Below are 15,164 nucleotides of genomic sequence, written 5' to 3'. Positions count from 1 at the left end.
AAACCCCTCAGCTCCCATGCCATGTCGATGCTGCCTCTGACCACTCTGGTTTAGGCTGGCCCTTCTCTCTCCTGGCCCCTAGAAGATGGGAGTCACCCAGTTGGACCCAGGCCTCTGCACTTTGCTCTCTACCCTTGGGGAACTCATCCCCTGTCGCTGCTAGCCTGTCCCCATCTGCAGCCCCAGCGCCCTGCTCTGCTCCCAGCGTGATATCTGAGCTGTCAGCTGGTTCTTCTCACTTGGAAGCCCCACTGGCAGCCCCTCAAACGCCACCTCTCCAGACCCAACGAGCCTTCTCCCTCTCCCACTCAGCTTCCCCTTCTGGCTCCTCCACTTCTGTTGGTGGGGTCACCATCTTGTGACTGTTCCTTCCCTCAGGCCCCACATCCTTTTTACCAAGTCACTTAGTGCTTCCTTCTTTTCCTTTTCCAAAGCCACCACCCCAAGCAGGGTTTGCAGCATCTCACACTACACAGCTGCAATAATATTCCTCTTTGACTCCTGATCTTGTCTGTCCATCTGACGGTTCATTCATACCCAGAGAAGGCCTGGCATTACAAATACACAAACCTGGGGGACACAGCCCTTGCTATTAGAATGCTCTCAACTCAAACTTCCCTGGTGGTCCAGTGGTTAAGACTCCAAGCTCCCACTGCAAGGGCCATGGGTTCAATCCCTGGTTGGGGAGGATCCCACGCATGCCTCACGGCAAAAAAATGAAAACGAGGAATGCTCTCAACTCAACTCAGAGAGGGTGACGGGCCTATAAACAGATGAGGCAGTATTCTCACTGGTCAACACAGCGGGAACAGAGGACAAAGGCACTAATCCTGCCTGAGAGGAAAAGCTTCACAGGAGAGTGGTTTCTGAGCAGCATCTTGAAAAGGGGAAGGGTTTCCAGGCAAAGGGAGGAAAATGTTTTGCAAGGAACCCCAGGAAACACAGCAGGAGGACAGAAGAGAAAACGGGCAGGTGATGAACTTAGAGGGGTAGCGGGAACCACTTCGTGGAGGGCGAGGGGCATGGGCTCCCCCATGGGCAAGGGGCACAGACTGAGATTTCGGACACCTGCCAAGCCTACACTTTTCCAAGCCACCAACAGTTTACTCTCCCCAAACCCAGCAGCCTTCTTTCACACTCTTCTCCATCCCCTCATTCCCTTCCCCCTCCATCAACAAGTATCTATTCATTGCCCGCAGTGCCTGCCAGGCGCTGGGGTAGCGCTCAGAACGTAGCCACCGTCAAGAGCATTTGTCTACCTCCGTGGAGCTGACGGTCTCAGGGACAGACTGGCCACTGCTCGCCAAGGTAGGGCCAGGGGAAGGGTACAATCTCAGAACTATTGGGCTGAGGTACAACCCTTTCAGAAAGAATAACTCGGAAATATCTATTGTGATTTAAAATGTTCACACCCTCTGACTCAGCACCTCCACTTTAAGGGATTTTTCTGCAAAAACATTTCTACAAGGGCTCAAAGATCTCTGCACAAAGATGTTCACTGCAATGATGGTTAAACCAGTGAAAGACTGGAAACAGTCCAAATGTCCATTTGAAGGGGACTGGCCAAGTGAATTATGGTACATCCGTTAAAAGAAGCACTACATACAGTTGTGAAGGAGAATGAGGTAAGTCTTTAATTACTGATATGCAAGATGCCCAAGACTTATTAAGTAAAATAACCAGAGCAAATTGCATAAAGTATCAATAGTATGATCCAACTTTAAAAAATATATATATGCTCACACACATATACACACTTTAGAGAAAGAAATGGCAACCTACTCCAGTATTTTTGCCTGGAAAATCCCATGGACAGAGGAGCCTGGCAGACTACAGTCCTTGGGGTCGCAGAGTTGGACACGACTTAGCGACTAAACAACAATATATACATATACACATATATATAGAATGTGCTTATATATGTATAATGCATATATAATGTATTTATATATTAATATATAATGTATAAGTAAATATATATATATTGTATAATGTATTTATAAACATACATAGAAATGTATCTTATGTATATAATATCTCACTTGGAAAAATAAGGAAAAATATACAACCATCTCTTAACAGATATTCTCTTTGTAAAAGGAGACTTAAGGAGACTTTCACTTTCCATATTATACATTTCTATAAAATTAGAATTTTCTGTGATATAACCAAAAAATAAAGAAGTTAAAAAAAGAAGTGTGTTAAGTGCTACAATTGCGAAAGTAGACTGAGCTCTGGGGGCATAAGACACGCACATCTGATGTGGCAAAGGGGAGTCACAGGAAGTTCTCCAGAGAAGGTGGCCTTAAAACTCCTACCTGGGACTTCCCTGGTGGTTCAGTGGTTAGGACTCCACACTTCGACTGCAGCGGGGGCAATAGGATCCCCGGCTGGGGAACTAAGATCCAGCATGCCACAAGGCACAGCCAAAAGATTAAAACAACAAAACTCCTCCCTGAAAATCAACAGTGACCAGCCATGCCAGCGGTGACTCGCGGACAGGCAGGATAGCATGAGGCACAGTGAAACGAGTTCAGTCTGGGTGGCAAGGCTTCATTCACTCAACCAGTACTTAATGGGCATCTCTGACGTGCCAGGCACAGTTCTAGGTACTAGAGTTTGCAATGAGCAAACATTTCAGTACAAAACTGACAGAGCTCCATGGCGGAGCTCATGTTCTAGCTGGAGGGCTGGTGATGAGGTTGCAGAGGTGGGCAGCAGTCAAGCGGTCAGGTTAGGCATGGCCTTGACAGCATTGCTAAGGGCAGGCATGGAAAAATCTGACTGGGAGTGACCGGACAGCGTTTCAATGTGTCCCTCCCGCTGACATCAGATTACTCTTTCTAACACATTGCTCACTCTGTGTCCAGCAGGAAGCCACCAAGTCAGCCCAAACAAGGACAGTGGGGCCCTTGCTGATGACTCAACTGATCACACTGTTGACAACAACCACCTCTGCTGTTTGCTGTCCCCTGAAAGGGCCAGGTGCAGTCTCGCCTCCAGCCCTGATCCTGGCTTGGAGCCCCCGCTCCCTCTTCTCTGCTTATCCCTGGCCCCTCCTACTTCCTTAGCAGGAACTCAAGCCCCACCCCTATGTTTTCCAGAGCTCGTCAGACCCTGGGCCAATGAGAACTGACCCCCAGGCCGGTGCCACGAGTAGACCCAGGGCCAGCATCCACCGCAGATACAATCAGGTTCATCATCTTGATAATCAGCCTCCTCCCTCTGACTTCCCTTTTTCTGCTACAGCAGAAGTCACTACAAACATCCCAGAGAGTTCAATCACATGAAGCAAATGTTGGATATAAGCCAGTACACGACACTGTTTATACAGTAAAACAAAAACAAACAAAAAAAACTCTCCTGGATTTTAGACTGGAATCCTTGTTCTGCCTCTTACCAGCTGTGTGACCATGGGCAAGTCATTCAAACTCTCTAGGCCTCGGTTTCCTCATCTGTAAAATGGGGATAAGTCTAACACCAACTCTAGGTTTGCTGAGGGTTTCCCAGGTGGCACTAGTGGTAAAGAACCCACCTGCCAATGCAGGAGACATAAGAGATGCAATTTCGATCCCTGGGTCAGGAAGGTCCCCTGGAGGAGGGCATGGCAACCCACACCAGTATTCCTGCCTGGAAAATCCCATGGACAGAGGAACCTGGTGGGCGACAGTCCATGGGGTCACACAGAGTCGGACACGACCGAGCGACTTGCATATTGCATAGCATATATGCCAGGTCTGCTGGGAGGACTTGTACACGTGGGGCAGTGTCTGGCATGTGTTGAGTCCTTGGCAGGCACCAGCTATTCTCCTCTCCTTTGGCAGGGGTGCTGGGGTGTGGAGAGTGCAGGAAAGGGGAGCCCTAGCCCAATCCCAGCCTCACCTCCCACCTCATCCAGTGAACCCAGTGCTCCGGCCCCACCAGACCATTCCCCTCTTCTCACACCTCCAGAGGTCTTCCTACATTCCAGAACTTAAACAGCCCCCTTTATCTAGAATGTCCTTCCTGACCAGTGCCCAGGCAGAACACTACCTAGTTTCTGAGGCTCCCTCCCTCCATGCTGCCTTCCTTGATTCCCCCACCTGAGGCCACATGGCTTCTTCCTTGAGATGCTGTATTAATACATCTCTCAAACCCTGAAATTGAGGGACTGTGTGCATGTGTGTGCATATGTGTGTGTGAAAGGGGGCGGGGGGGTGAGGGGCAATTCCTGTTTATGCCACAGCACCCAGAACAAGAGCTTATAAAAGGTGTGCCCTGGTGGTATAGTGGTTAGGGCTCTGGGCTTTCACTGCCATGGCTTGGGTTCAAAACCTGGTCAGGGAACTGAGATCCTGAAAGCTGCAAGATACAGCCAAAAAAAAAAGGGGGGGGGTAGGTGCTCAGAAAAACACATAGTTAATAGATTTGACCTCAGGAGGTTTACAGGGCAAGACAAAGGGTCTCCCAAGAAGATAAATCAAGAGGTTCAGGTTGGGTGGATGGTACCTGAGGAAATTGCGCATCCACCGTGACACCCTCCAGAGGGGTCTCTGCCTCCCAGGCATGCCGGGGGAGGGGGACGCTGAGCCACCTCTGCTAGGACTAGAGTGGGGGTGGCAGGGCCCAAGGACAGCCAGAGCTGGGGACCCACAGAGAACTGGGTTCACATCCTGGGAGAGGGTCAAAGACAACGATCACCTGAGGAGCTGTCCTCCTGGGGATGCAGACTGTGTTTTCACAGTTGCTGTGTCTCTTGGTCCTCCCAGCAGCCCTTCCAGATAGGAGGGATTTATCCTTATTTACAGCTGTGGGACTGGGACTCTACTGGTTGTTTCAACTTACAGAGCCAGGAAGACGTCAATCGAGCGCACCAAGACTTGTCCTGGACAATTGGTAGAGAAGCACGGAGATGAGCAGCCACCACTCATCAGCTCTGGGGCCTCGGGTGGGTTGTGTCACCTCTCTGTACCTCAGTTTTCACATCTGGAAAATGGGGCAGTCACAGTGCCTACCTCCCAGCGTGTGGTGAGGACTAAATGAGTCAGTGTCTATAAAGCGCTACAACAGGGCCCAGCCTTCTGTAACTGCTGTGCAAGTGTTCCTCTTCTTTCTGTCACACAGGCAGGAGGGTGGGGGGTGGGGGTGGGGAATCTGTGTGGCCTTCCAGATAGAAGTGACCAGCTCATAACCCTGTGGGAGGAAAGTCCACAAGGGCAGTGGTCCCCAACCGTTTTGGTACAGAGGGACCAGTTTCATGGAAGATAGTTTTTCCATGGACTCAGGTGGGGGGAGATGGTATGGGGATGAATCAGATACTTTATATTTATTATGCCCTTTATTCCAATTATTACATTAGCTCCACCACAGGTCATCAGGTTATTAGATCCCGGAGGTTGGGGACCCCTACATGAGCTCATCATCAGAGCATCATGGTGGAAAGAAAGCGCTAGCGCCCACTAGTGGAGGAACCAGGTGCGTGCGTGCATGATGTGCTGGGTCACTCAGCTGTCTGACTCTTTGTGACTCCATGGACTATACAGCCCGCCAGGCTCCTCCGTCCATGGGATTTTCCAGGCAAGAATCCTGGAGTGGGTTGCCATTTCCTTCTCCAGGGAACCTTCCCGACCCAGGGATCGAACCCACATCTCCTGGTGGATTCTTTACCACTAGTGCCACCTGGGAAACCAGAGGAACCAGGTGAAGATGATGGAAAAGAGAGTCCGTAGGTAAGATCCAGCCTACCACAGGGACATTCCCTGCCCTTCTTTGCCCTGGTAGAGCCCAGAGGCCATCCAGCCTCTGCCCCTTGGCGGCTCAACTATGTGGCCAAACGTCTCAAAGTGAAGGCATTCTCGGGGCAATTTCACATCTGTTGGTGTGAATTATGCAGGTCAGTTGGCCTCCCTGCCCCACCCTCAAAGACTCCAGAGCTTCAAGGGCAGAGGATGGGTCTGGCTGGGCTCATTCTCCTATCCACTGTCCTGGGATCTGCAGGAGATGAACCGACCTTCACCGAATACAGGCTGCTTTGGAAGTAGCCTTTCTAGCAAATGTGAAGCATGTTAATGAACCACGATCTCAGCACACTAGCAGGGAGAGGGAGCCCCCAGACAGGCCGTGAGTGCTACAGGGATGCTCCAGGTTGGCCAGGTGTGGCAAATCAGGGAAGCCCAAATCCCATCCAGATGTGAAGAGGGGCGGGGGGCGGGGCGGGGGGGGGGGGGGTTGGGCGGGCGGCGATGAGCCAGAGAGGCCAGGGAAGGCCAGCTGTGGAGGGGCTGAGGGCCACAACCAAGACACTGTGTCTACCCACTTCCTATTTACATCCTCCTTGACTCGGATAAGCCAAGCAACTGCCTGAGCCGTAGATGCCTCATCTATAAAATGGGGGCTCCTCCAGCAGTTGGAGGGCTGGGTGGCAATGAAGCCGGGCACTCAGCACAGCACCTGGCAAGTAGCAGGGCCAGGCAGGCTCCTTCTCTTTGCAGCGGGACCAAAGATCCAGAAAGGAGCCATGAGGAGCAAGGCTGCTGAGGCAGGAGGTTGGTAACTTGAGGAGTGATGCCTGGTTTTATCTGCAGCTGGAAACCCCTGAGAGATGTGAAGATCAGGGGCAGCCCCAAAGCCTCCCAACCCAGGCCTCAAACACCATCCAAAAGGAGCATACTGGGAAGCCAGCTGGGAGGCTCCTGGCTCTCCACGTGGCTTCTCCTTTCACCTAGAAGGAAGTTCCTTGTCCTGCAACCTCAAATCCTAAACCACAAGCCTCGGAACAGACCAGGAAGGGAAGAAGGGGCAGCGATTCATCCCAGCTTCATTCCCTGAGACTGCATCCACCTAACTTCCCTGCTCCCCGGCCATCCTGGTACTGGTTGGTTCAATTCTACAACACGGGGTGAACACCCCTAGGCGGCCAGGAGGCGCTGATAGGGTCCACAGAGATGATTGGGGATCAGAGCTCTTGATGTCAACAGGGCAGACGTGCCCCTCAAGTAACTGTGCACACTCCCCAAACACCAGAGGGCTCAGCCATGGGCTGGGAAATCTTCAAGGGGAGGTGTTGTCTGACTGGACTTGGCAGCACCACACAGACTCCAGCATCAGAAAAACCCACATTTAGGGACTTCCTGGTGGTCCTGTGGTTAAGACTGAGCTTCCAGTGCTGGGGGCGCAGGTTCGATCCCTGGTCAGGGAACTAAGATCCCACATGCCAGCATGGGCGAAAAATAAGAAAAAGAGAAAGACCCAAGTTTAAATACATCTTTGGCTCCTCTGGCTGGTCTTGGGCAAATATGTCACCTCTCTGATCTTCCATTTCCTCAGCAGTAAAAATGATGATCATTGCATCTACCACCGAGGGCTGTTGTGTTAGTTGCTCAGTCGTGTCCAGCTCTTGGTGACCCCCATGGACTGTACCCCTCCAGGCTCCTCTGTCCATGGAATTCTCCAGGCAAGAAGAGTGGAGTGGGTTGCCATTCCCTTCTCCAAGGGCTCATCCTGACCCGGGGATCTGAACCTGGATCTCTCACATTGCAGGCAGATTATTTACCATCTGGACCACCAGGGAAGCCCACATAGGGCTGTGGTGAGCCTTACGCGAGACAACCCATGTAAAAGGCCCAGGGTAAGTAGTTGTGGGGAACAAAGGGTATTGGGGGAGGGGGAGGGATGAGAAGGACGACAATGGTGATCATCTCAAATATCCCCTACCCATCTTTAAACTGTCCTGCCCTGTGGAGAGTGAAGCCCTCAATTCAGCAGCTAGTGCAATCCTAACACGTACAGACCTTACAAAGCGCTCCACCTGGCACCATCTTATGGGAGCTTCCTGACAGCTGTGTGAGGTCAAGAGAAAGGAAATTCTCAGTATCTTCACCTTATAGATGAGCCAACTGGAGCTCAGAGAGGTTGAGTGACAACCCTTAGGTCACACAGCTAGAAAGTGGTGGCACTGAAAGAAAACCCAGATATTCTCTCTGCCTTGTGACCCCTTTGCAGTGTGCCTCCCGAGAAGGGAGTCCGAGGAGTCCATGGTTTGCAGGGCGCATGCTTTTCTGTAAGACCAGGGTCCTGGCGGAGAAACACTTAACCCGCTTGTCACTGAGAGCGAGCCCCGCTCCTCCCTCCCAGGGTGAAAGCAGGCCCTCTGCTGAAGCCACCAGAGGGCGCTCTGCTCAGCCCGGGTTCGGGGAAAGGAATGCTCTGCAGGGCGTTGGGCTTCACTTTTGACACCTCACTGGGCTGCACACTGGGGCACGTCTAAGGCACGAAGCACAGTGAGGCTGCAGCGGTGAGCTGGGGAGCGAGGAGCATGTGTCCCGCCGACACCAGAGACCCAGCTTCATCTGGGCTCCTGCACCTGCGAGGACAGAGCCAACCCCAGAAAGGAGACTGCAAAAGCAGAGTCAGTCGTTGTCCCACAAACATTCATTAGACTGGGTCCTTACCCCTCTTAAGGCTGGTGAGGAGAGTCTTGTGGGCCGCCATCACCAAGAACTGAGTACCCACAGCGCACCAGGCCCAGCTCTACAGGCCTCACTGGGGCTATCTCAGTCTGTCCTCTCAACAACCCTTCAGGTATTTAGTCCTATTTAGATATGAGGATGTGGAGAAGGCAATGGCACCCCACTCCAGTACTCTTGCCTGGAAAATCCCATAGACAGAGGAGCCTGGTGGGTCGCAGTCCATGGGGTTGCTAAGAGTCGGACACGACTGAGTGACTTCACTTTCACTTTTCACTTCCACGCATTGGAGAAGGAAATGGCAACCCACTCCAGTGTTCTTGCCTGGAGAATCACAGAGATGGGGTAGCCTGGTGGGCTGCCATCTATGGGGTCGCACAGAGTCGGATATGACTGAAGCAACTTAGCAGCAGCAGCAGACATGAGGATGGAGAAGGCGATGGCACCCCACTCCAGTACTCTTGCCTGGCAAATTCCATGGATGGAGGAGCCTGGTGGGATCCAGTCCATGGGGTCACAAAGGAACCAAAGGGAAGAGCGACTTTCCTTTCACTTTTCACTTCATGCATTGGAGAAGGAAATGGGAACCCACTCCAGTGTTCTTGCTTGGAGAATCCCAGGGACGGGGGAGCCTGGTGGGCTGCCGTCTATGGGGTCGCACAGAGTCGGACATGACTGAAGTGACTTAGCAGTAGCAACAGCAGCACACATGAGGAAACTGAGGGTCAGAGGGGTTATGATACTGGTCTAAGGTCCCACTGCTAGAGAGCAGCACATGTTCATCTATCAAAAGCTCATGGCCCTGCCATTCTCTGAGCTGCTGGGAGAGTCTGACCATAGGGTTGGTTTTATGAGCCAAACCAACGGGGCTACAGGTGCCCAGACATTTGGCTAAATGTTATTCTGGGTATGTCTGTAAGGGTGTTTCTGTGTGAGATTAATGCTTGAAACAGTTGACTGAGCAAAGCAGTTTGCCCTCTCCAATGTGGATGGGCCTCACCCAATCAGTTGAAGGTCCAGATGGGCCTCAGCTAATCAGTTGAAGGTCCGGATAGCCCAAAAGGGTGACATAAGGGAAGAATTGATGCTTTTGAACTGTGGTGCTGGAGAAGACTCTTGAGAGTCCCTTGGACTGCAAGGGAGATCCAGCCAGTGCACCCTAAAGGAGATCAGTCCTGGGTGTTCACTGGAAGGACTAATGCTGAAGCTGAAACTCCAGTACTTTGGCCACCTCATGCGAAGAGTTGACTCATTGGAAAAGACCCTGATGCTGGGAGGGATTGGGGGCAGGAGGAGAAGGGGACAACAAAGGATGAGATGGCTGGATGGCATCACCGACTCGATGGACATGAGTTTGAGTGAACTCCGGGAGCTGGTGATGGACAGGGAGGCCTGGTGTGCTGCGATTCATGGGGTTGCAAAGAGTCGGACACGACTGAGCGACTGAACTAAACTGAACTGAACTGAAGGGAGAATTCACTTCAAGGTGGCTCAGTGGGAAAGAATCCGCCTGCCAATGCAGGAGATGCAGGTTGGATCCCTGGGTGGGGAAGATCTCTGGGGAGGAAATGGCAACCCACTCCTCTTGCCTGGAAAATTCCATGGACAGAGGAGTCTGGTGGGCTACAGTCCATGGGTTCGCAAAGAGTCGGACATGATTGAGTGACTGGGCATGCATGCACAAGGGAGAATTCACTCTCTGCCTGTCTTCGAGCTGGGACATAGGTCTTCTCCTGCCTTTGGACTCAATACGGACTAGAACTTCCACCATCAACTCTCCTGGACTTGGACTGTAACTAACTATTCCATCAGTTCACCTGGGCCTCCAGCTTACTGGCTGCAGAACTTGGAACTTCTCAGCTTCCATGATCTTAGTGAGCCAGTTCCTTTTAATACATCAATTCTTCTTCCTCTGTATCCTAAAGGTTCTGTTTCTCTGGAGAACTCTAATGCAATGACTTGTTCCTTGGGCTTCCAGGAACAAGTCGGCTACATATTTGGCTGTGGAATGCCCGGCTGCGAAAGGCCATATCTCTGAATGTCTAGAACAATCATCTGATTTGGTCCAAAAATCCCCTTGTTCCCAACGCCCCAACAGGAAGCCTGGCAGGGAGGGGACCTGCCTGGCCAAATGAGCAGAGCCAAGTAGCAGAAACCTTGGCTTTCTTTTTCTTTCCTTCTTCTTTTTTTTATAATGCTGAAACAGTTCCTAAGTACTCAGGAAGAAGTATGTGAACTCTCCAGCACCCCATTATAAACAGCAATAGTTTCTGTGTCCACTAGATGGGGCCAGTGGCACAGCAGAAAGGGCAGAAAGGCAACTCAGGAGAGAAGGCAGGCAGGCAGGGGGGTGCATGGGGCTGGAATCTTCAGTTGGGATCTTCAAGTTGGATTAATGCTTCCCAACCCTATCTTGTATCATTTCTAGCCAATGGCGCAGAAGTTAATCCTGGGGTTTCCAAGCCCTTTGGTCAGTTTTCACTGTAGCATTTCTTGGATTTTAGTCCTCAAACCTAGTTCTTCTCTTGTGAGTCACCAAGCAAAATGGGCAGTATTGTAGTAAAGGAAGTCCTTGCCCCAAAGCCCCAGGGCTCCAGGCGGGGGCATCTTCCTGTTATGCCTGGGATCTGTTTCACTAGAGAAAGCACCTGAGTACCTTTCACCAGGGCATCTAAAAGTTGATGGACAAGCATTCCTGCAAGGTAGTCATGTGACAAGGAAAGGAGACAAGACAGGAAGTAAGGAGGAAGGCAAAGAGGGGAAAGGAAACGGCTTTTCTCTCCAGCAAGCAGTTCTAATCTGGCCACACGTTCTCAGCTCTCAGCCAGCATTCCTGGTGCTGGGTTGAGTCCTGCAGTGAGTCTTTCTGTGTCTGCTCACAGCGGCAATGACGGACACTCCCCAGGATGTCTCTAAGCCCTGATGTGGTCAGAGACCTAAAGGCAGTGTCGGAAAGCAGTTTTCACCTTGCCTCCCCTGCTTGGAGTCAGTTCAGGTCCCAGAGCACCCTCTCCTCCATTAGTAGCAAATCCTGCCCTGCAGGTCCACGATGGCTGTCTCTCACCTGCCACCCTTCCCTAGGACCACAGGACAGCACCCCAGAATGCTGGTTGTGGGGGGGCCTGAGCCTGACCAATACCCTTGCCCATCATCTCCTCCTCCCACCTGCCCCCCCTCATCCCTTTCCAAACTTGTACTGCCTGGCAGCTGATAAGCTCTGCCTAGGCCTCTGTTGCCATGGCAACAATGTGGCTTCCCCCAAGTGGGAAGCTGGTTGCCAAGGCCCTTGTTGCCAAAGGCTATAACAGCCACCCTGGTGTGCAAAGAGGGGGTGAGAGCTCTCCGCAGGGGTGGAGGGTGGCCGAGGAGGTTGGGAGGAAGGGAAGCAGGGGTTTCTCAAGAAATGGTAGAGTCCAGGCAGCCTTCCGGCTGGGGCGAGCAGCACTGGGCCCTGAAGGAGAGAAACAAGTATCTCCCAGCATCTCAGCAACTGCTCCTCAAGGGTATTAGAGGGAAGAAAGGGGACTCCCTACAAAACACAGCCAGACAGGGCCCTTACCAAGTAGGACCGAGCAATCCAAGCCCCCCCTCCACCGGGTAGAAGAAGAAATGGTTTTGATTCTTCCCAATTTCAGAAGAACAGCCCCCAGTAACCCCTCTGTCTCACTTCTCTTGTGTATCAGACACGTGGCACAAGCTGGGTCCAGACAAAGCCGGTCCCTGTGGCCAGGAACAGCATTAACTACCAGGATTGCAAACCTCCACACATCTTATCCCCGGGCCTGTCTCAGAGCCCATCCTCAGTACTGCTCCTGAAACGCTTCTCTTTGGAGCACAGCTCTCACCAGTGGACAAGAGGAGAGGAGGACACCATGAGGGCTCATTCCCTTCCAGAGTCAGCAGAGGAGGGCTGGACGGGGCCGGGGTCCTCAGGGAATGCTACAGAGGCTGCTCACCGCCCCCCACCCATGGCCGGCACCCAGGCCAGCCTTGGTTTGCTGAGCCAGCATCTGTGCCCTTTACAGCCTTTAGGTCACATATGGAGCCAGTGCCCGGCCCGGGGCCCAGAGAGGAGAGCCTGTTCCCTCCACGAGGCCCCATCCTGCTAGAGAGGAGCTGAGAGAGAAGGCTGAAAGAGGTGAGGGGCCCAGGAGGCAGGGGGAAGCAGATGGCTGGTAGAGAGGCAGGGACAGGTACCGGGTGGCACAGAGAGCAGCAGGTGGTGGCTGGAGGCGAGGGCTGATCGGGGAGGGCTAGTCTGAGAGTCCAGGACCAGAATGAGACCCAAGGGCACCAAGAATGGCCAGGCCCCAGTTTCCCAAGTCCAGCACCCCAGGAGCACCCCAAGCAGAGCCTGGCCCATGGCACCATGCCTGCCTACCCCTCCTCCTCCCCACAAAACACCCTCTTCCCCAACCTGGAAGGAAAAGCAGGGATACCTACCCCAGGTGCCAGCCCCTCGGGTGGGGTGGGGGAGATGCTGTCCCCGCCGCCCTGGCTCCGGGCGCTGAGCTGCGGCGACATGGTGGGCGACTCGTCGATGTACGGCATGGTCTCCGAGCCCTCCGGGGGCCCCTTCTGCTCCTCATTCCCCTCTGCGTCGTAGTCGTCCGCCCCGTAGCTGAAGTCTGAGACAAGGAACAAGAAAGGCCACTGAGAGTCCTCCACCAGGGCTGCCAGGGACTGGTAGCGCAGTGGGCGGCGGCGGCGGCCCCCGGCTGCCATGGCCCTAGCCCCACCATCCACGCCCGGCCCGGGCAGGGCTGCGCGGCCCGGGGCGCCAGCAGGCACCCGGCGCTGCGGTTCAGGGGCCGCGGGGAGTCCAGGGGGGGCGGCTCCGCGGTTGCCACCCGCTTAATAACATGTCAGTCGCGTACTTCGAGCTGCTGTTTCCTTTGCCTCCTGCCTAATTCCAAGTCTAAAAATTAGCAGTGGGAGCAGGAGGCAGGACGCTTCCAACTCTCCTCTCTGAGTCACCATTTTGCTTTTTATAGGGAGCAGGGAGGTGGGGGCGGGCCGAGCGATGTCACTTCCTGTGCCCCTCCTCCTTGGGTACCATTTGTACACGGAGCCCCATCCCTGGCTGGTGGGGAGCAGGGCTGGGTTCGGGGGGTGGGGGCTGAGGAAGGGCCCCCGAGGGAGCCCTGGCCCCTCTGAACAAGGCTCCGCGCAGGTCGGAGCCCAAGGCTGGCAGAACGTGGGCGAGAAGGCCGCCCGGGCCTGGCAGGGACCTGGTGGAACAGCAGAGTCCTCAAAAGCCGGCACTTATTTCTGTAATTTCCACGGAGGCTTCCTTCGGAGAAGGAGGGCAAAGAAGGCCGTAGGGAAGTCAAGCTGCCGTTAACCCTGCTGGAGCTGCCAGCACCACTTGGAGGCCAGGGCCCCCGCATAGACACCCCCTCCCTGGACAGCAGGCCGGGTCCGTGGGGCAGCCGGGACAGGACAGCACCTGAGAAAGGCCTCCATTTGACTCCATCGGTGGCGAGGTCTCTCCTGCAGCGGCCTGAGGGACCCTCCTCCACCCCCACCCCTCGTGGGGTCTGTCCCATCACCTGCTCGGACATCACTTCCTCCAGGGTGCCCTCCCTGGTGTCCCAGCTCAGAACTCCTACAGCGTGTGGCCTTCTAGCGCCCCTGGTGATCCTGCCCATTTGTCCCTGAACCCCTGGGGTGGGGACTGGGTGTCAGCCCTCGCTGAGGGCCCAGCACCCACGGCCGACGCGCGGCAGGGCCTTGGAAACGTGCAGAGAGTGAATGGGCAGAGGAATGCACTGTGCCGCTCGGGTCCAAGGCTGGAGCCAAGTTCTCAGTGGGGGCCCTGGCTCCTCCGCTGTCAAAACACGCCGGCCCCCGGGGCAGCCGGCAGCCTGAGAATGGTGTCAACAGGTCACCAGGGCACCCGCCACGGCCACACTCAATCCAATCTGGCCCTTTGGCAGCTGAGGCCGCCCCCCCGCCCCCCACGGCCTCACTGCACCTGTTCCTGCTGACTTCCTCTCCTGTGCCGACGGCCCACTAAGCTGTCAGGGCTGTGAGCTACTATTTTTTTTCCCAGGACAGGCATGCACATGAAGAACCACAGGACCTAGCGACCCAGCCGCTGGGATATGTGTGCCCTGCACTCGGGAAATGGGACCCACTGATGGGGGCACACAGGAATTCTCCTGTTTTCAGGGGCCGAGAGGGAGGAAGAAAAGCCACAGTATTCAGCCTGCCCGAGTCTGGCACTGTGAAGGGGCCTGGCTGTTTGGTGAGATGCACTCACTCTGGAGAAGCACAAGGGAATGAAACGCCACATTAACCCTCCATCTGTCCTCCAGGAGGCTCCAGGCTGCCCTATTAGTGCCTGGAGTCAAGGTCAGGGGTGTGAGCCATGGTGAACCCTGCTCTGGCCAACAGTTCAGACTCCAGCAGGCTGCACTGATTCTCCTCTACACTGACCAATTCCCAGGGGTCACAGGACCAGCGCCTTCACTCTCAGGACATTTCCCCAGGGCAAGGGCAGAGGGGCCACAGGGAGGGTGGTGAGGCTGGACTCTACTGCACAGTCTGGAACTGCCTGGGTCATAACAGGGTGGGAAGTTTGCTGCCAGCTTCCCCGATGTGTGCCCAATTCATCCTTATCAGAGTGGGAGCCATGGACCACAGCTCAGCCCAGACACGTCGGTGAAGCTGCTCTCACTACCACCAGTTCACAGACGGAGTCTCTGAGTCTCAGAG

At 54.1% G+C, this 15,164-nt stretch overlaps 1 protein-coding gene across 3 annotated transcripts in view; it reads right to left on the bottom strand.

The window, feature by feature from the left end:
- The window catches only part of ABR (ABR activator of RhoGEF and GTPase), a 188,644-nt gene that overhangs the window by 87,326 nt on the left and 86,154 nt on the right, over positions 1 to 15,164 (bottom strand). For all 3 annotated transcript variants that reach the window (XM_070772792.1, XM_070772793.1, XM_019981205.2), the window contains exon 2: positions 12,888 to 13,072. In XM_070772792.1, the coding sequence (XP_070628893.1) occupies positions 12,888 to 13,072 (185 nt within the window). The remainder of the gene's footprint in view (positions 1 to 12,887; positions 13,073 to 15,164) is intronic.

The sequence above is a fragment of the Bos indicus genome, chromosome 19 (assembly GCF_029378745.1).
Source record: "Bos indicus isolate NIAB-ARS_2022 breed Sahiwal x Tharparkar chromosome 19, NIAB-ARS_B.indTharparkar_mat_pri_1.0, whole genome shotgun sequence".
NCBI classification, from domain to species: domain Eukaryota; kingdom Metazoa; phylum Chordata; class Mammalia; order Artiodactyla; family Bovidae; genus Bos; species Bos indicus.
The sequence above is the reverse complement of the archived record's forward strand: the minus strand, read 5'-3'. Positions and strand labels throughout refer to the sequence as shown.